Below are 22,668 nucleotides of genomic sequence, written 5' to 3'. Positions count from 1 at the left end.
GCTCTAAATTGAATTCATATGAAAGGGTCTGTGTGTGATCGTGCCCTGGGATGGCTATGTGCTCTGGCCATGCTAGGTTCCTACTTTGTGTCCAGTGTAACTGGAATATATTCTGGTCCTTTGAATTCTGTATTGGATAGTGCAGGTCTGAATGAATTGTTAGCTAAACAAACAAACATGACTGACTGTTCAGCTTTCATTTGCATTATGGTTTAATCAATACATTAATCTGTGCAGACACCCTTCTTGAATTACACAAAATATGAATATTTTTTATTGAGCCAGTATTAGAGGACCTTTACCCAGACTGAGACAGCTGAATTATTATACCAGATATACTGCATCTACAATATACTCTGAGATTTGTTTCAAATTCCTGCCCAGTGAGTGGAAATGGCTTGTAGCATTTTTTGTTGGAAAATATTTTACTGTTTTTGTGAAGATTGTGAAAACTAAAAAGATGCTTTAAGAGCTCTTAAGGTAGTAGCCCAAAACTTACAAAACCCAGCAAACTGGTGCTTTTCTATTTTGTCTAATTCAAAATACAATATATTGATATTTATTTAGGCATTACATACTGGGAAGCTGACATTAAGCTACATTACAGGAGCAAATGACACTGTAACAGATGTTCTAAGTGGTTTGAAGAAAATGTTTCACTAATCACAAAGGAAAGCAAGAATATTTAACAGATGTTGGGCATCTGTTGAAGATAACATTCATAAAACAGCACTTTCTCTGTTGTTTTTTCTTTGTTAGGGTAAGTTATTCCAAAATATGGAACACTGCTTTTATTACTTTTCTCACCTTCCATTTTCATCTCCCAGTAGTTCACATATTCATTTTTTTTAAGTTTCAGCTAGGGGGCCTTGCCCCCTGCTCACTTCGCTCACCAACACCCCGGCCTGCGCTACGTGCCAGCCACTTCGTGTCTCTGCTCCTCACGTATGTGGATTTCACCTTCACCAAACAACAAATCTTTTAATTCTCGTGGAAATGCCTCTTCATTGGGAAAAAAACACTACTTTTCCCTGATGGCATCACAAATTAGACAATCTATAAGTCTTCGACTTAAAGTTTAAATCCGAACAATATATTCGATCTATTTTCGCTTTTACATTATTTCACCGTATAATGATTTCTGTTTGATTGCTCTAATGCGATCTTTACTATCATATTTTTGAGACTTTCAAATTTCAATACTCTCATTATCTCTAACCTGCTCTGCATGTGAATTGCCCCAACGTTTTTGAATTCTTTACGACATTCTACTTTGTCATCTACTCTTTGACTTTTATATCCGTCCCTGGGCATGGCTAAATATCTTTGCACATAGTCTCGTCTTGTGAAATGTGAAAGTATCTCTCTGAAAAAGTCTTGTCTCGTCCCAGGATTTTTTTTATTATAATAGAGAGATATCTCAAGAAAGGAAATGTATTTTTTCCATCTGTGCGATTGTTCGATTTGTTGTTGACAGTTCCACACGGCTTGATTGAATACATCATAAGCATCAACAGACAAAAGTGTCACTGTTATTGATATGATGTGTCTAATTGATTAACTCATTACCATTAGTAGCACTATGATCAACTTAATGACAACTTAACAAAAAATGTAAAGCGAAAATTAAAAGGCTACATAAACCCCTCGGTGGTGTAGGCATAATATACATGATTAAAGTCAGTTTGAAAAATGTCTGTAATACTTGTCAATTTCTGGATAATGTTGTTATTTTATTTTATTATTCTTCTTTATAGCCAAAATGTGCATGTTTTTAAAAAATAGTAAATCTATGTGTACCAGTCCAATCCAAGGTTGGTTCCTAGCTTTGACCTGATTACCCTGAGGTAGAAGATATACTGTAGGTTAAGTAAATGCAATTATAAATGGATTGCTATTTATCTTGTGAAAAAATTGCAGTTAATTTAAATCTGAAGAAACAAGTTAAAAAAAAAGTTGGCATTATAACTGCACACAATTTTACAAACTTTCAACCCCAGTTTTTTTATTTTGTAATTTCTGCTGTGTATTTGAATTTGAAAATGTTATATTGTTTTGAAGTATCTATGAAAAGTGAAATATAGCTTTATCTTTATATCAAGTAAGTCTTTTCTCTAGAGATTTTATTGACCCTTACATTTAACATTTGTCATCTAAACCTTTTTTTTATTTATTTTAACCAGATTTGGAGTACTCTGTGAGAATTCTGCTCTACTCTGTGATTTTTCTGCTCAGTGTCTTTGGAAACACACTGATAATTATCGTCTTGATCCTGAACAAGCGTTTGCGAACTGTCACCAATTCCTTCCTGCTCTCTTTGGCCGTGAGTGACTTGATGTTGGCTCTTGTCTGTATGCCATTCAGCCTTATTCCCAATTTACTTGGAGACTTCATTTTTGGTGCAGCAATGTGCAAAACTGTTGCCTATTTTATGGGTAAGTGATAATGAGTAGCAAGAAATGTGAATTTCCCATTACAGATCATTAAAGTGCTATTTGCCTATCTACTAACTTGTTTATACTGTATATCCTTAGAAATGATCATTGTCAAATGCTTTTATTGTAGATGTTTATCTATCCATTACTAATCTACAAATATATTCTTTGAACTCACTTAATCCATTTTCAGGGCTTCATGTGTCAGGTTCTATAGCCAGTTGAGTGCATTTTTGTGGTATTTTGTGCACAGTTTGGACAGGTTATGATACATTTTCCCATCATGAATAAGTATTGGTATGTGAGTGACTGGTATCATAAACAGTACAATTTAGTAGCTGCTTTGCGGCCAGTTACATTAATATAAACTTATAGTTCTTAGACACCTCAATAAAAGGACAAGTGCTGTCTATGTTACTGTATATTCAATTTGATATGGGATTAATAAAAGCAGTGCTAATGTTTGTGATATGCCATCTGTTGGAATGAAAAATGCAATGTATTTTATTACTACACGAATCACTAAATTTATTCCAAAGATGGTGCACTGCAAATGTTAATACATCCAACAGAGCATAATTGCTGGACAGACAGAAATCAGCTTATCCACCTTAATAAAAGGACAAGTGTCTGTGTGTGTTTCTGTCCTGTTGCTATGATTAGGAATAAAAAAATTAAAATAGGCAAAGCATGTAGCAGAAGGGTCAAATCAGAAAAAATGATAATAAGAATACCATAAAATATACCAAATAAGGGTCTAAAATAAGAAAATTGATCTTACCAGCCTATTCTGTTGTCCAGTGTTATACGCCAGCAACAGCTTTTGCTACTTTCTTGCACTCACTTTGGCCATGTGAACAAGATTTATAGCTGTAACGCTAATGACTGATAATTTTGCGTGATGGCAATAGGTGAGTAAAAATAATGCTAAATCAATGTGCAAATAGGGAAACAAAAGGAGTCGCTAAACTTGGACAATGCAGGAGTGACCACCACTGCATTTCCCCAGCAAAACACTAAGACTATAAAAATGGTCAGTTCTATAAGCGGATCTGAGAGGAAGTGACGAAAATAGGAAGCTCTATCAGCAAGAGAAAGGGATTGAATGTGCATTATTAGACCAGACCAAATGAAAAGCCCATGTAACAAATAAAAAACATGAGGTTTACATGGATTACTTAAATTTCAACCCATTTTAGACAGACAGCACAGCTAGTAACCTTGTAATGACCTAAGGATTTTCTGAAAATGTACAGTATATTATAAACTGAAGAGGGTACTTTCAGGCTGTCTGTGAACCCACAATAACAACAGGGAAGCCTAGATATGAAAACAAAACCACATGTCAATACAAGTTGAAGAGCATAGGGGTGGATAATGACAATCTTACAATACAAAATAATAAAAAATAATAAACTAAATATCTCTCATGGATTACATAAATACACCTATAACATCCCCTTACTTACTCATGGGGTGGCTAGTCCACTTACCCATGGTCATGTCTTTGCCTTCAGTCCATCTGTCCATCTTTGTAACTCCAAGTATGATGGCCTCCTGATCCAGAGTCTGTTTAAGTCACAGGCTGTAAGCACTTTTGGGGTCAGCTTTGAGCCCCTGAATTTAGAGCACCCTGGTATCTCACAATAGACAAGTAAAATAAATTAGAAATGTTATAAGACCATAAGAAAGGATTTAAATGGTGAAGTAACCTATTTTCTTGTCAAAATAATAATTTAAAACAACAACAACATTTATTTATATAGTACATTTTCAAACAAATAATGTAGCTCAAAGTCCTTTACATGATGAAGAAAGAGAAAAAAAGACAAAGTAAGAATTAAAATAAGAGAACACTAATTAACATATAATAAAAATAAGGTCTGATGGCCAGGGAGGACAGAAAAAACAAAAAAAAACAAAACTCCAGACAACTGGAGAAAAAATTAAATCTTCAGGAGTTCCAGGCCATGAGACTGCCCTGCCCCCTCTGGGCATTCTACCTAACATAAATGATCAGTCCTCATTGTATTAGCTGTTCTCACGGAAGGACTTGATGACGGTCACATGGATTTCTGGCCTTTAAACCATCAATGTAGGTACATCACGGTGCTTTGATTAGGTGGTGGTGGCGCATATCGCCACCACAGAAAACCAGAAAAGAACAGAAGAGAGATTAGTGGTTAGTATGGATTTTGGAGCCACCATGAATAATAATGATAATTAATTGAATATACAGAGCATCAGGATTATGAGAGAGCCATGTTAAAGTAATGTGTTTTTAGCAGTTTTTTAAAGTGCTCCACTGTATTTGCCTGGCAAATTCCTATTGGCAGGCTATTCCAGATTTTAGGTGCATAACAGCAGAAGGCCGCCTCACCACTTCTTTTAAGTTTAGCTCTTGGAATTCTAAGCAGACACTCATTTGAAGATCTAAGGTTATGATTTGGAATGTAAGGTGTCAGAAATTCTGAAATATAAGATGGAGCGAGATTATTTAAGACTTTGTAAACCATAAGCAGTATTTTAAAGTTAATTCTGAATGACACAGGTAACCAGTGTAGTGACATCAAAACTGGAGGGATGTGCTTGGATTTTCCTTTCCTAGTTAGGATTCTAGCAGCTGCATTCTGCACTAGTTGCAATCAATTAATAAAAAATATAATTAGATAGAAATACAGTAGCTTAGTGACTACAGCCTGGTCATTAAAACATGTCACCACAAAAATATGAATAGATGTTATGTTATTCATCTAACCAGGACAAGATGAAGAAAAAGATTAACTTCCTCGTTTTTAATCAACAAATTAACAATTTCAGTTGTGGAAATCTCAAATGTGACTGTTTGGCTGGTAAAGTGGGATTTTAATGCATCTTCATTCTGTATGAAAAAGAAATTGATTTATTATGGTAACAGGTACTGTCATTTCAAACAAAGTCAATTTAATGTGTTTTTTGTTTGCTCTTCATATGTCTGAATCTGAAAATGCTACCTTTTTTCTTTTTTAATCATCTTTTTATCTTTAAATATACTGTCATACATTACCATAACTGCAAATTCACATCCAATTCATTGTGATTTATTAGCTGAATCTTTACAGTATTGCTTCTATAATACTACATACCTCACTATGTATTATACCCATGCTTTTAATCATTAATAATTAATAAGTGAAAGGCTGGCACAAATTCTAAATACAGCGCATTTATGATTTTTTTAATATTATGAAAAATATTAGGACTACTCAGTGAAAAATATTTCATTCCTTACTGGGAAACTATTGCTAAGGTCACTGTTCTGTTGTTCCCTCGAATCTATGACCAGGGGTGAGACCAGCTTTTTAGTCAGTCTTTATGTTACATTGCATGATTAATAGAATGCTCCCTCACATGACATTTTACTGATCAATCAAGGTTACTACAGAGTAGTAAATAAAAATTCCAAAGCATTTTAAGTTAGTATATTTTGAAGTCTATCTATCTATCTATCTATCTATCTATCTATCTATCTATCTATCTATCTATCTATCTATCTATCTATCTATCTATCTATCTAACATTGTTAAACTATTATAGTAAAATTCAAAATTTAGAAAGTCCTCATTTTAGGCCTTATGTTGATTTCCCAAGCTAAAGATTATAAGTGATTTAGATGAATTATATAATTTTCAAGGATTATCAAGCCAGGCACAGTGCATATGAATAAATATACAACTATACAGTGGAGCTGAGCAAAAGGAAAAAACAACAATACATCAACAGTATCCATGAGTTTTTTCAGCCTGCCTTTTACATTACAGGACCAGAGTGAACAGAAGCCTACCCTAAATTTTACTTCTGCATCCACAAAAGAGCTTGGAGTCAAATATGTTTATTACACAGAATGAGTTGATCTACTGACCATTTGGAGATGTGCCATAGCAACAATGCAATATAGTTAAAAACAATTAGCTCCAACTATTTTTTTAATTATTTTTGGCTGATTTTGCTTTTGGCACTATTTAGCCTTCCAGTGCATCTTTTTAAATATATATATAAATGACAAAAGCCCTTCTAATGCAAACGATACATGCCCATGAAGCAAGACTAAAAGCTAATTTAAAGTCGATTCTCTACCTCAGTGGTTTTCTCCTTTATACATCTTGAGAATTTTACAGTAGGTTTTCTGTCTCCTGAGGTGCCCTCTCAGGCTATAACACATTCAGAGGCCATTGGCTAGATAAGTAAACATACATAATGAAAAAAATATTGGCATTTTAATAGAAAAAGTAGTCTTATTGAAAGCAGACCATAAACATATATTAGTTAAGTCAACTGCCAGAGTGTAAAATACAGCTTCCTTATCTGTAATAACAGAAGTGTACTTTGTATTTATGAGAAACTCAATGAACAATATATGGCTCTGTACAAATGACTCATAGGCACTATACAATAACATACGTTTTGAACGTAAGCATAGTAAAATAGTTGCAGCATATACTGTAGAACCTTTATAAAGTTTTATATAATAGCCAATACCATATAGGGGCTTAAGGGGTTTGATTTATCTTGATTAGCAGTGATAATAGACTGCAGTGTTTAATTTTCAATGTTTTTAAGTTACACTTTAAGTAATTCCATCTTAAAACATTGAAAAAGCATATATTTATTGTAAGTATTTTGATAAAATTAACTGTTAATCAAAATCAGCATCACGAGAAAATATGTTATTAAAATTTACTTAATATCAATGAAGGATAAAATGTTAAACTGCTACTGACCGTAAAACATTTATAGGATAACTGTCTTTCTAGATTTTGAAAGGTGTTGCTTTTTAGTCTCTGTTATTTTGTATCTATCGTGATTCTTTTACATTATGTGAATTTCCCCTTGGGATTAATACAGTATCTATCTATCTATCTATCTATCTATCTATCTATCTATCTATCTATCTATCTATCTATCTATCTATCTATCTATCTATCTAATAAGTGCCAGTTATTGATTGGATGACTGACCTGTAAAGAGCAACACTGAACTTGTATAAGTCTGAGAAGCATGTTATGACTTTCTGTGGAAAGAAAACTGAATAAGACTTTTTGGAAGTTTTAATTTGAATACAGTGTTTCCCCAACCAATGAAGAAACTTTTGTATCTTTTCAACAGTAACAAATTACTTTCATTATTTGAAGGTATTGTGATTTTACAGTCACTTCTGTAGTGCTTGGATTGTTTATAAAATTAAAAAAAAGAATTAATTAGTTTGCAATATGGTAATTGGTTAATTAACATAAGGTAGCATTAATTTCCATTTCCAAGAATATCATATTAAGCAGTGCCACTTGTCATGTTTCTTCATAGAGTTTGTGATTTAAAATGCATGATGAAAAGTCACATTTTGAGGGCTGTAAATTTGAGAGTTGTTCTAGCACTGTGATGTCCTTCAGGGGCCTTAGGCTGGAGGAGTGAAATGAAGAGTCTATCTTCAAAATGTGGCATTTAGTGGATCACCAGGACTAAAACATTTACGTAGTGGATAAACGCATGTGCAAGTAAGGGCAGATATGGATGCTGAGTATAAATAAATGTGTGAAGCAAAATTTTGGTAATAAAGACTAAAATAAATTAGAGTGTAGGACATAAATAACAAAAGATAGTTTACTATTTCTGCACTTGTAAAAACTAGCTGTGCTTAACTAGTTAATATCTAAAAGTATTTTTCTGTTTAATATGCAGTACTGCAACAAATTCTGAGATGGAAAAAGGGAATCACACTGTGAATAGTAAGCCCAGCAACAGGCAAGTTTATTTAATAAAGACAACTTTCTTGTCCATAGTTTGTAAAGCCAAATGTCCCTAGTTACATTTTGTCTCTGTTATGGGCCACAAGAAATAGCTCACAAAATAACAAATGTCAACTTGACACCAAATACAGCTATACATGTACTGTCTTCCGTCATGTAGCATGGCTAGGATCTCTGATCATCCTTCCCAATGTCGTGCTCCTTCTCTGCAAGCCGACAAAGAGCATCCTTATCTTTCACCTTGGACTGGTATTTATTATTTCCTTTGAAATTCTACTCCTGCATTCTTTCAGAGCTTGCAGAATGTAGCACAAACTTTCCCAAAACTGTCTATATGCAGTTCTCCATGTACTGTACCTGTATGACAAGACACTGCTAATCAGGCATCTAGGCCCACCCATCTTTCATGCAATCAGCGGGCTACCACAGAGTACTATAATATTTCCATTAGATGATGTCTCAGCCTAAAATCTAAGCTAGACAATATTGGTAAATATGGCATGACCAGTAACGGCGCACTTAACTACACTTGACTGAGAGCGTTCTAGCTATTCTCATGCGATCAGCCTCTCTTTGTCGTCGCTGGATGTTGTTTTCTTCTGTCTCATTTGCCTTTGCAATTCTGGCACATTTGACCACTGATTACCGACGTCAATTAGCCTCTTCTTCATTCTCATTTGCTCTTGCAATTCTCTTTCACTCTGCATCATCCTGTCGTAAATGCTGAGTGCGCTCTTCATAGTTTTCATTGTCATTCTCTGTACGTTTAGCATTCGTTTGCTCAGAGGTTGATGTGCTTGCTGCTTCCTGAACAGCTCTTCTTTTCTCCACCCTAGCAGCCCGCTTTTTCTCTTCTTTCGTAAGCGTCTTTTCGCGTTAAAAATGATTAAGTCGGTTTTTACTTAGTACGTTTTCCTTAATTTTTCACTTTAGCTTGTACTAAAGTCTTCAATCTGGCTCAAGAATGATTTAAGATATGAAGAGGTTGGGCAAGTGACAGCAAAGGTGGTAGGGATGAGAATGGTGCTGTACGCATGCACCACACGGCTGCCCTGCTGGGCACTGCCGAGAGTTAATTCTACAATAAAATAAAATAAAAATAAAAAGTGGAATAATTCCAAAACTCTTCACTTTTAACATAAAGTTGTAGAGCAGAGTTTCATGTGTACCAAAGTTCAGGCTACAGGTTATTTGATTTTTGACCCTGACCTTCCTGGGTTGAACTTTGAGCTTGGAGGTCAATCATCACCCCAAAAGTGGACAGTAGAGGTCACTTAGTATATGTGTACCAAATTTCAGGTCAATAGGTCAAATAGTTTGCAAGCTACAGGTGATTTAAAATCCTGGACAGACAAACGAACAGCCACGGTAGCATATTATATAAGAAGATTTTTATATCAAATCAGCCTTAATTTGGATAATCTGGCAAACTTGATTGTTTTTATTTTATGCTACTTGTCAGACAGTCTGGCACAAGTGGCAAAGGCAATCAAAAAATCTGTGATTCCTTTCCCAAAGTGCATACATTTCAGTGACTCAATTACTCAACCAGTGCCCCAATAATAATAAAAAAACAAAAAAACTAAACAATTATAGAGTATTCTGATTTTGTAAGTTGCCCCTTGGGTAAATGGTGTGTTCAAAATGAATAATAATGATGTTCTCCTTCTTGACAATTTTGGAACGGAACTGGATGCATCTTTCAGATAAGCAGATGATGAGGAGATTACATTGTTGAGTTTCTGTACATTGCCCATTTGAATATATTTTTCAAAGGTGTTCTGAACCTATGAATGCATTCTGTACCTTATTAGTTTGCAGGGTGAGATGTGGGTGGATATAAGCATTGAAGTATGTTGTCATTTGCATTCTAAATCAAAGGACTCCATTCACACATTTACATTTAATATTTACATAGCGCAGTGCTGCTAAATACTGATAAGACTCAAAATTTAATTTTGATTTAAGTAGTCTCCTGTTGTTTGTTTGTTTGCCTTCCAGAGGGGCTGCAGTTTCCATTTAAGGTCTGTAAACATTCTATTGAGTCAATTGGAAAATCCATAGTGCTGTAATGTGAATGTGTTAACTAGACCCTACCATAATGTAACATCACAATCGGGCAGTATTGTTGCCTTGCACTCATTGCTGCTGGGATAGCGTCTTGCAAGACTGAGCAAGATAACTGGCCATCAATGTGGTTTGTTGTATAAATGCATGTTATTTAGAGTAATCTGGTGAAACACATTGCATTATGTTCTTTTTTATGTACTGTATAAGATGCAGACTCTGTTGTCTTGTTAAATTATCTGCAGTGTTTTTAGTAAACTTCTCTTTTGGCGCAGAGGAGATGTGCATTGCCAGTATAGAATAGCATGCTCTGGTGAAAGGGGTCAGTGCAAGCCACCTGCGGGGCCAGTGGTGTCACCTGACCTACAGCCAAAGGGACAAATAGACCCTTTAAATGAAAGCATTTTTCTGTAGGTCAGTAGGATAATTAGTTCCATTTGGCTTAACACTGAAAAGAGATGAAATAGTGTTACATCAGCAGGTTCTCATCAGAGGTTAGATCACATATGCTGACTTAGGAGTTGACATTCCAACACATAGGTCACTTCAACCAGCACATTTTCAAAAACAGGTGTTAATGAATTAAATATATTGTAGGCTGAATCCTGTAAATGACATCAGTGCTCATCAGACGCTGAAAAACAGTCTGAAACCTGAAAGCAATATGCAATCTAATACACTGTAGTTGAAAGCCCTGTTTCTCAAAAATTGCTGAGTTACGTTTCTCCAAGACCTTTCCAAAGACTGTGTGTGTTAAAGACACAATCAGAAGTCAGGTGTTCTCATTGTCATTTGCTAATAAATACAGTATATTCTATGAACATGGGACATACTGTACTGTAATTCATTTTGTGCTAAACTTTGCCTCATATGCTTTCCACTTCTTCAGTCAGTAAATGAAAAATACTTTGAATGGAATTTACTGTTTCAATTGGCAGATGTATAGTTCCCAGCTTACATTTCCACTTTTGCCATTTTTACTGCAGATGAGGATAACTCTTAACTGAGTTCAAGAGAACTTGCAGTATAAATATCTTCAAACATTTAACAAAATGGATAGATGGTGGAAACGGTTTTATATTTCCCTTTTTGAAGAACTGACATTTTCACTGAAAAACGCAAAATATGTTATAATGTAAAAGAGATCAGAATTGCTGACTATTATGGAAAATCTGTACATTTTGACAGTCATTGCTTTTTGTTGCTGGTATTCCAGGTGTATTTTTGTGGTGTTCTGCTGTCTTAAATAATCATAATTACTTTCATATGAATTTTTTCACATTCCATGTGAGAACAATTTACAGAAAGTAAATTAAAAACCTCTGTGGTTCTGCTGATTACACATGAATTCCATTTCATCCACCACTTTTTAACCAGATGCCAATTTTATTACTGAACTACAGCAAGCTGGCATGCAGAATTAGACAAACGTACCTTTACACTAAAAAAAAGAACTTATTTTTGAGAAATAACCAAGGGCCAGACTGGCCATTCCATATAACATAATATAATATGGTATGACAAAAATGTTAAGAGTGCAGAGAAGGCTTGTATAGGGCAGTTTCTAATGTATTTTGGAAAGCATATATTTGTTTCTGTAAAGTAATTCAAGTAATGGTAGTAACAGAAATGTTGTGAGCTTTAAACATCATGAAAGCCATCAAGGATATTAGAAGTACTGTGCCATGAAGGTCTGTTGTACAGTGGAATAAAATTAATACGCTGTTCCTCCAAAGTCGGCTTCTTGTCATTGTTTTAAAATATTGCGCAGCTTCTGAGTGCCTTCCCTTTTTAAGGTTCAACAGTAAAGTGAGTTTTTCAATTAGGAAAATGTGATTGCTATATTTTTGATCACTTGTTTTAAGACAGGGCACTGAAAACAAGCATACATATCAAAGTATACAATTTTAGGAATAAATTTATAAAATAAAAGACAAACAACACCCTAGTGATGGCCACACCCCCAACAACCAGTCCAACCAGAGGAGAGAGGTGCAGCACTCACAACTGGAATAATGAAAAAACAAAAAATAAGCTGTGTCAGATTCACAGCAAAGACCACCTGCCACCCATTCACAAACCAGATTTATAAAAGCCTTTCATCTTTCAATTCTGAAGCCAGATAATCTGATTGATCCTCACATGAAAAAGTTCAAATTAAGAAAAGAGTTGTTTTAAAAAGAAAGTGAATCATACTTCTAGCAAGAGGTGACAGATACATTTGCAGTGATTGAACCCAAAGTGAACAACCTTTGTTAGATAGAGGTAAGAGATAATTAGAGAGGTCCAAGAAGAGAAAAAATTATTGAAGAAAATAGGACTGTAACAACAACAACAACATTTATTTATATAGCACATTTTCATACAAAAAAATGTAGCTCAAAGTGCTTTACAAAATGAAGAATAGAAAAATAAAAGACACAGTAAGAAAACAAAATAAGTCAACATTAATTAACATAGAATAAGTAGGTCCAATGGCCAGGGTGGACAGAAAAAACAAAAAACAACAACAAAAAAAAAAAACTCCAGACGGCTGGAGAAAAAAAAATAAAATCTGCAGGGATTCCAGACCATGAGACCACCCAGTCCCCTCTGGCAATCTACCTTACATAAATGAAACAGTCCTCTTTGTATTTAGGGATCTCATGGAAGGACTTGATGATGATGGTCACGTAGACTTCTGGCTTTCAGTCCATCAATGTGATGATCAGACAGACGAAAAGAAGGAAATGTGGAAACAGAATACCAAATGGCTTGAGACTGAATGGCACTTTAAAGAAATGCGCCTGGGACTTTCAATGAACAAAGATGGTAATGAAGTTCTTCAGCCAGACTCATGACAATGGTTTTTGGGGAGTAAAAACCTTAAACTGACTGTATTGTGGGATTGGACTTTAAAGGAAGCAGTGGTATTTTAAAAATATTTTTTTGTGAAATCGGGAAGCAAGAGAAAAATTACGCTGCCAGACATATAGGATACCTGGCACAGGATAAAATACAACATTGCTCACTCTTCAAGAATGGAGACAGAGGCCAAGAAAAATGACAAAGAAAATGTGAAACGGAGAGATTAGTGGAAAATCACATATAAGAATCGTTCCAGACTTAAGGTAAAAGACAAAAGTGGAAGAGGAGCCAGAGGAATTGGGTGACCAGGGCAGAAAGGAGTTGCAGTTGATATCACATTATAACAGTGTGAAAGACTGGGGTATTGAAATGCCTGGACCTGCTAGAATCCAGAGGTTTGTCAAACATTCACCAGCTTCCTACATCATAATAAATTAAGGGGACAAAGTCTGGTGAACAAGCCTTTAATTTTAATGTAAGAAAGGGGAGAACAGCAAGAGATTTGGGGCCTACTATACTAGCTTCAAAAACTAACCATGGCTGGGTAAAGATAAGGGTGATCAGCCAATACCAAAATCACATGGACGGTGAACATAGTGGTCTAGTGACATAGTTTTAGATCTGGTAATGAAATGCCACTTTCCAACCTGGTCCTTATCTAAGTATGACATTTAATATATGGTCTATTTGGGTATGTTAGAATTTAAAGCAAAATTAATCTACTGCAATTACAAAATCATGTTGTCTGTCCACATAAAACAACTGGACACCCTGTTGTCTGATTTTGCTGACATTTGGCACACTAATTCTGCAAGGAAATTTGTTGGGAAAGTTCAGTTTTCATTGCAAAATTTTAAACACAGTGTGTTGTACAAAGTTTTAAAATTTTTAAACTTCCCATTGAAAACTGATGGTAAAATGCAAATTTGTGTGTTTTATCAAGCAACCAGGACTCTTACCCGCATAAGGGAAGTCCCAGGGAAAGGAGCTTGCATGGGGAAGTACCTCCCCAGCATAGTAGAGGGCAACCAAAGGGCTTACTACAGTACCACATGTTTGGAGCATGGAAGTGCAACCCTATGGCCACCATCAGGGGGTGCATGGAGAACAGAAATGCGGCTGGAAAGAAAATTGTGGAACACCTGGAGCACTTCCAGGTGCTCTACAAATAGGGGCTGTCTCACTCCATTCAGAGTGCCTGAGTCGGGAGGTGGAGGGAAAAGCTTGCAGGAGAAGGAGTGGAGGCGGACAAAAAACAGAACAGAGAGACAGAGAGAGAGAGAAAGGAAGAAAAGTCTTTGTAGTCACTATGTTTATTGTTCAGTGCTGCATAGGTGGGAAACGAGAAAAAAGCGTTTCCCACAGCGGAATAAATGTGTGTCATGCTGAACTTGCCTCCTGGTGTCTGTTGTGTTTGGTGTTTGGGGAGCTGCACACCTCTCGGTGTCCACACTGTCTTGAAACAAAGAAACATTCCGTGCAACTCTAATTACATATTACTTTACTGTTTCAAATTTACTTTGAGAGAGATTGCTTAAACTTGAATTTGTCCAACAGCTTGTTCATGATTATAGCAGAGGTCCCCAATACAAGCTCACTAATCTACAAACTATTTTAAGAGGAAAGGATATGTAAGTGTCACTCACTAAGTTCAGAGTGAGCAAATATGTAATTATGTTACACTTAAAACATCCTTACAGTAGCAACAGCAGCAAATTATAATGATTCAATATTTGTCTCATGCTATATTTTATCAGCAAAGCTCCAGACTTGCTCTTCAGCAGGGTCTGAATTACCCAACAATTTTTCCTTGAGACATTAAAAGTCCCTTTTCACTCTACAACGGATTGGGTACCTCTATCAAAAATGTTTTGTTTAAGAAATTTGAACTGCAAGTGACCACAGACCCTTCACAACCAACAACTAAAAACGTCAGTTTTATATCATTTCAATAGACTCTGCTGTTTATGAAAGCTATTGAGCCCCCACAAGCTTATTTTGCCAACTTTTTCTTTACTCTATGACATTGTAAACTTCTATTGAGAAGCTTCTACTGTAGTCTATTAGTGAATGCAGTTGCATTCTGTTGTAACTTTTATTTTTGTGTATGACTTGCTGTTACAAAAATCTGATAACACTTTCATGAAGAATCTTTAAACATGTAAAATCCACCTGCTTTCAAAAAACAAAATTTCACTTTCACTAACAAAATGAGACTGGGGACAATATTAATTATGTAATTACTAACCTAGAACTAAATCACAAAGCCAAGGGAGGATCAGATGGCTAGAGAGTCTTTATAACCTTTAAAGATCTGATGATATTTAAAAGCTACAATGTCCTGCTAAAAGGTAAAAAATGTCAGTGCTCAGATATTCAATAGTTTAAGCTCGTAAGAGAGATGAACGAGAAAACACAGCATTCCTTACAAAGGGCGCTTAAAAGAAGTTGAGTTGCTTTCAGCCAATTAAATTTACAGCTCTCAGAGATGCTAAATAGACTGAGAAGATTTCAAGAAGATAGTGCTCAGAAACAGTAAGGAAAAAAACTGTACGGAATTATTATATTTGAGGAGCCATTGGTGGTGGCAGGAGTAGTCTGCAAAGGCAAAGGACTCAAGCAAGAGATGGTTAAGTAAGGGAGGGAGTGGACATCCTTGCCTCAGATGTTTAAAAATGTGGAAGTGCCAGAAAATTAGTGTTGGAAAAGATTAGAGAAATAAAAAAGAAACAATTTTAATCATATTAATAAAACCTTCATGAAAACTCATACATCTTAAGATCTGCCAGAAGAATTACATATGTAAAGATGATGGACATTATTAGATACCTGGCCCAAATGGAAGAAACCACTTTGACAGGGATGCAGTAGTTTATAAAAAAACCATTTGCCAATAGCTTAGCCGTCAGTTTTGCTTCAGTATTCATCAGTGATATCTGCTGGATCATTTCTCAGTTTTTAAAGGAGGGTGGTCAAAGTCTGAATTTATTAAGAGGTTGCAGAAATGACAAAAGGTTTGCATCTGTCGATGCAATCTGCTGATTCCAAAATGTACAAATCACCTGTCGTGGCAAACTGTCAAGACCTATGGAATCCTGGTAGCCTCTTTCAATGTAGAATATGAAACTAGGGAGTTCAACATTGGTAACATTATCTGCAGCGTGCTTAGGAAGACAAACATTCCCTAAAAAAGGAGTTAAGTTTAGAAAGACAATAGAAATAGAACTGAGGATTTTTTGTAATGTTACTCAAATTACTTTTGTAATATCAACATAATTTCAATGCAAGTAATTTAATTGCTTTAGCACTGGAGATGATGTAACATTGAGCATAGACACAACGGATCCCAGACTCAGTCTTAATTAGCAGTAATCAATTTAATTCTGATCTTGTATTAGAAATTGACAGTTCATAATCTTAAACCACCACATAAGGGTATGCAAAAATGAAAGAAGGGTTTCTAATTCTTGATTTAGCTGGCCATTCCAGTGATGTCAAAGCCACAGTCTATGATAAAGTCACATGTAGATCCTACAATAACCATCCAGATATATAAAGGATCATCCACTGAGGTGGAATTGGCAGCAATAAAGTTCTTCAACATAGAAGAGACCTTTGCTCAGAAATTTGCACGCTGGAGCAAAGAGGAGTTAAACACCATTAGGCTGCGCATGATGGGAGTATTATTAGATAGAATACATAAAAACGAACTAGTAGTCTGACAAATATGTAGTTCCATTCATAGTAAAGGAGTCCATTGACTGTGAAATATATATTCAATTCAAATCAATCCCATTCCTTCTTGTAGAGCACTCTAAACTGAGTGCAAGCCTAGAACATTGTAACATGTGAATGAGTATACAATCTATCCTGGGCTGTGATTGACAGCTATGAGAAAAGAAGAAAAATTAAGCATCCTGAATGTATCCAATAATTTGAAATTAGTAGTAAATGTACATGATCATTGAATTGACTGGGGGATGCATAGAAAAGTGTGAACATGGTTCTTATAAAATGCAGGGTTTATAAAGTCATGAGGACTTCAAAATTTTGTTATTGCAAAAAGTTTCTGGTTACAAACAGAAGGATGGAAGATATATTAATAAAGGGGTCAAACAGAATATAGAGTAAAGGCCATATCTATTAGTTCATAACAAAATCTACCAGATTTGAAAGAATGCAGACAAAATGTAGTATAAAATAGAGCCTTTGGTCATTACAGGAAAGTCAAAATACTGTCATCAAAACCAAAATGTGAGACAAGAAATCACAGTCAAAAAATATAGGAACAAGAAAGATTAGATTTTTAAAGGTAGTGGTGTTTTAGTGCTTTTATTTATTTTAGTGCTGTGTAGCTGTAGAGTGGCCGAGCTGTGGACCTGGGCTCCAGTTGCACAGGGTTGGCAGTGGTGTGGAGCCTTCCCGTGCAACTGGAGACTTATGGGGGGTGGAATGTGGTATAGTGGGTCCACAGCTCCTGGCAAAGGGCCGGTTTTAAAATAAATAATCACCGCCGTCGCGGCTTGGTGAGGGGGCGTGGTGGTTCTGCATCTGAAGCAGTTCTCGGGGCGATTAGTGATGTGGATGTTTTTAACCTAAGTTTACAGGTGAGAAACCAACCATATCCATGATTGTTCCTGGGGCTGCTGATTTGCCACAGCTGCCATGCCCCCTAGTTAAATAGAAGCGCGAGTCAGCTAAAGAGGGGGAAAAAGAAAGGATGGACGGGAGGTTGCAGGAGGAAAACAGGAAGCAGTGGGGAGAGAGAGAAAGTCGGTGCGGGAGAACGAGCGGGTGACGGCTTGCACGCAGCTGATCAGGGAGCTTGGGTGTTAGGCTGCCATTCGAGGAGTAGCAGTAGTGGTTGCTCCTGCAGAGTTTATTATGAAGGGCGGGAGTGACCGGAAGGCGGATGACTTTCCGCATAAGACCGCGGAAGGCAGCGGGAGTCGGGACCTGGGACATGGTGTCCCCAGCGTGAGAGCCCTGGTCGTTGGGGAATCCCAAGTCACTGTTCGATGGTGCCTACTGAAGCCAGGGACTGGAAAGGCAACTGGCCAGTAGCAGAGTGCATAGAAGGCCAGCTGCAGGTAGAGCGACTCCACTATTGAGAAGCCCAGATGGGGGAAGTAGGGGAGCCGCAGGTAAAAAGGCACCGGGCTTGTTTTGGTTTTAACAGAATGCTTCCTGCTGTATTTTAACCTTGTTGTTTTTAAGAAGACTTTTTCTAATTGTTTTTAACCTCCACGTTTCACTACTGTTTCTATGGATTATTTATTGGAACTTTGGACACTGCACTTTATTTAATTTGAACATTGTTTGGCTGGTTTTAATAAAAGCACATTGCACTTTTGTACACCATCCCCTTGCTCCATTGTTGTTGCCTCACTGTCTAGCTCATCGGTAGCATTACCGACGGTGATGGGTTCAAGGGCTCCCAGACAGAAGATGGGAGCATGCAATGAACCTGCATCGTCACACTGCAATCTTGGACAAAGAATGAACGTCAATTGTTACCTTTTAACTTATTGCGCTGGTGACGCTAAAGTTACATCCTCTGAGAATATGCCCCACCCAGCAACCAGGAGCTGGTTCATGGTGACAAGACTCATAAAAAGTGGTACCCATATACAAAACCAGATGGCATCAGAAACAGAGCGAAATAATTTCAATAACTGTAGATAATAGTTAAATAAAAAAGACAATACCAGAAATGAATTCTGCATACTTCAGAACTTAATATTGGCATACAATGTCTGTGCTTAAGGCTCACTAAAAATTTAATATGGAATCAATACACAACACACCTAAGGAAAAACACCACATCTTCAGAATTCATGATGATGAAAGAATACATTTCTTCATATACAATCTGCAGTAGGTGAAAGTTATATAAAAGTCCTGAAAAGTTAAAGTTTGTTTATGACTACTTATGTAACTATTTTATATATAGGGCTGAGATGTCTAAATTCCATTTCCAGCCATCATTTACATTCTAAAAGGGACCATTCCATAGGCAAACATTAACAACATGAAAATAAAATTTCAAAATTGATATCACAAACTACATTATAAATGTAAGTTTTTGTTATATAGTAGCAAAAACAAATTTCAAGCAAAAACATGATCAGATCAATTTATGCAACAGATCTATTAATATGTCTAAAGAAGCGCACACATAAATTCAACATCACAAAAAACAATGTAAGGGATACCACAAACATTCATGAAGAGTTGGCGCACCCGTAGGCAAACCCTGCATAACTGAAAACAAAAATCAGGTTATGAATATGTGGAAATGAAAAAGAAATGTCTTCATTGACACAAGTCTCAAAAGCAACTGCTCAAATATGGCAGAACTTCCAATGATAAGGGCTTCCGGAAGGAAGAGGTGGGTCCAGGTAGATGGTAACCAGAAGTAATGTCAAGCATGGTAAAGCTATCAATCTTCTGCTCTGCAGAGGAAGAAAGAGATAAGGTGCTAGTAAACAGTGCTATCCTGTGTTCCGGTGGGAAATTACCATTACTCAGGTCTCTAAGCTATCCCCAATGCACACGTGTGTGACACCATATACAGGAACTTGTTTCAAAAACAAATAAAAATGTAGTAACATAATAAAGTCACAACACAGCCTTACAAAAATGACTCAATTACTGGCATTGACAAAAGCAAAGCTGACAATTATTTAAGTCCCTCTATTCTGCTTCCCAAAACAGTGAAGTGCATATTCCACAAGTAAGATGCCTGCACATCTTGAAATTCCTGCAATGTCCTAGCTTAATTGTTCTCTTGTTATAAATTTTGATATTTTCTGGGATGTATGCATCTTAAATTAGTTATGACTACAATTTGGGGTGATGTAGGCAGATAGTAGGCAAGCCTTATTAATGTCTACGTGTAAAAGGTGCTGGACTCGGGAGGATGGTTACAGTTGGTGTGCATGGCTCTGTTGTGCATATCCCATGACATGGTAGGAGGGTTAGAGTTGGTGGGCGGGGCTCTGTCGAGCATATCCCATGGTCTTAGAGTTGGCGGGCGGGGCTCTGTCTTGCTTGCGCTCACTGTCTTGCGTGCCCTTAGTGTCTTGCTTGCGCTCAGTGTCTTGCGTGCCCTTAGTGAATTATATACATAGATATTTAGTCTCCTAAAGCGGCTGGTATGATGTTTTGGCAAAATGAAAACAAAGGTGAAAGAGGATTTGTAGTGAAGGGAAAAACAGTATGAAATTATTGTATAATTATTGAAAAACTACAATTACTCAAAGAAAACTTTAAACTGGATGAGCTAAGTCATTCCATGTTTCTTTCTTTAAAAAATGAGAACATAGCATCGCTACAGGGTTTTGATTCAACTTAATGATACTATAGCTCAGAAACAATTACAAGGTCTGTGATGATGGGAAGGAACAGTCATTTGCAATGGCCTGCAGGATATCCTGTCTATCTATATAAATTTAAAAATTAAAAAATAGTCTTAATTCAAAGAGTGGAGCTGCTGAAGACATCAATGATATTTAGATCTCCTGGGGAAAGAGATAAAAGAGAAGCTAGTCCTAGAGAAGGTTATGACACAAACCATTTGGTTTTTCATTGTGTCACACAGACAACCCAGTTAGATACATGGTAAACCATGCAACACTTACTTTAAATTATAGCATTTTTTTCCATGTTACACAGCATGCTGTTGCAGTGGTTAGTGCTGCTGTTTCACATCTTCAGAAAAGGCAGAGCTTTAAGGGACTGCCAGTATGGAATTTGTGTGGGTTCTTTCTTCAGTTATTATGGTTTTTTTTTCCACATATGCAGAAACTTGTACTGTGCCATGCAACCCTAGATCGGCTCAGTGTGAAGATGTTTGTGTGAGTGTGTGTTACAATGGACTGCCACCCTGTTTTACTTCCTGTGACCCCTTCAACCCTGAATTAATTAGTTAATTAATGAATAGTTTAATCCAAACTATTTTTCTAGTTTCATTGTATAGTGGTGATTAGAAGATTCAACTTGCATAACAAACATCACCTCATATTTGTGCAATAGTAAAGTTAAAATCTTTTGACTAAAATATAGCTTGTATTGCATTTCAGAACTTTGAGTAAGGTCACATTATTGATTGCAGTGATTACCATTGGCACCTTTCTTAAATATTAAAAAACATGTTCTTTTATGATAAGATAAAAGCAGGCAAAACATCAACTGGATAATGAATGCTTTCTTCTCTTATGACCCCAGTTAAACAATATTTCAACATAAAGGTAAGTGAAAACAGGGATCTTTGAAGGGTTAGACTTGATTAGCGCTACACAATGTGAATTTTTAACATAATGCATTGTCAGGGTCACAAATGTGATTACAGCCTTCTTTGCTATTATTTGAATGATATCTATAAAAAACATAAAGCAGGATCTTAGTATTTTATATTAATATATACAAAGACTGTTTATTTCTTGTAGTCCTATTTCATGTTTCCCTTTGGGGACAGTAAAGTATAATCTATCTATCTATCTATCTATCTATCTATCTATCTATCTATCTATCTATCTATCTATCTATCTATCTATCTAATAAGTGCCAGTTATTGATTGGATGACTGACCTGTAAAGAGCAACACTGAACTTGTATAAGTCTGAGAGGCATGTTATGACTGTGGAAAGAAAACTGAATAAGACTTTTTGGAAGTTTTAATTTGAATACAGTGTTTCCCCAACCAATGAAGAAACTTTTGTATCTTTTCAACAGTAACAAATTACTTTCATTATTTGAAGGTATTGTGATTTTACAGTCACTTCTGTAGTGCTTGGATTGTTTATAAAATTAAAAAAAAGAATTAATTAGTTTGCAATATGGTAATTGGTTAATTAACATAAGGTAGCATTAATTTCCATTTCCAAGAGTATCATATTAAGCAGTGCCACTTGTCATGTTTCTTCATAGAGTTTGTGATTTAAAATGCATGATGAAAAGTCACATTTTGAGGGCTGTAAATTTGAGAGTTGTTCTAGCACTGTGATGTCCTTCAGGGGCCTTAGGCTGGAGGAGTGAAATGAAGAGTCTATCTTCAAAATGTGGCATTTAGTGGATCACCAGGACTAAAACATTTACGTAGTGGATAAACGCATGTGCAAGTAAGGGCAGATATGGATGCTGAGTATAAATAAATGTGTGAAGCAAAATTTTGGTAATAAAGACTAAAATAAATTAAAGAGTGTAGGACATAAATAACAAAAGATAGTTTACTTTTTCTGCACTTGTAAAAACTAGCTGTGCTTAACTAGTTAATATCTAAAAGTATTTTTCTGTTTAATATGCAGTACTGCAACAAATTCTGAGATGGAAAAAGGGAATCACACTGTGAATAGTAAGCCCAGCAACAGGCAAGTTTATTTAATAAAGACAACTTTCTTGTCCATAGTTTGTAAAGCCAAATGTCCCTAGTTACATTTTGTCTCTGTTATGGGCCACAAGAAATAGCTCACAAAATAACAAATGTCAACTTGACACCAAATACAGCTATACATGTACTGTCTTCCGTCATGTAG

The 22,668-nt window shown here is 36.0% G+C and overlaps 1 protein-coding gene across 1 annotated transcript in view; it reads left to right on the top strand.

The window, feature by feature from the left end:
* Window positions 1-22,668, top strand: part of LOC120523066 (cholecystokinin receptor-like) — a 193,241-nt gene that overhangs the window by 105,230 nt on the left and 65,343 nt on the right. The window contains exon 2 of the mRNA XM_039744024.1: window positions 2,184-2,435. Coding sequence (XP_039599958.1) covers window positions 2,184-2,435 — 252 coding nt within the window. The remainder of the gene's footprint in view (window positions 1-2,183; window positions 2,436-22,668) is intronic.

This window comes from Polypterus senegalus, chromosome 2, assembly GCF_016835505.1.
Source record: "Polypterus senegalus isolate Bchr_013 chromosome 2, ASM1683550v1, whole genome shotgun sequence".
Lineage (NCBI taxonomy): Eukaryota > Metazoa > Chordata > Cladistia > Polypteriformes > Polypteridae > Polypterus > Polypterus senegalus.
This window is presented reverse-complemented; position numbering and strand designations above follow the sequence as displayed.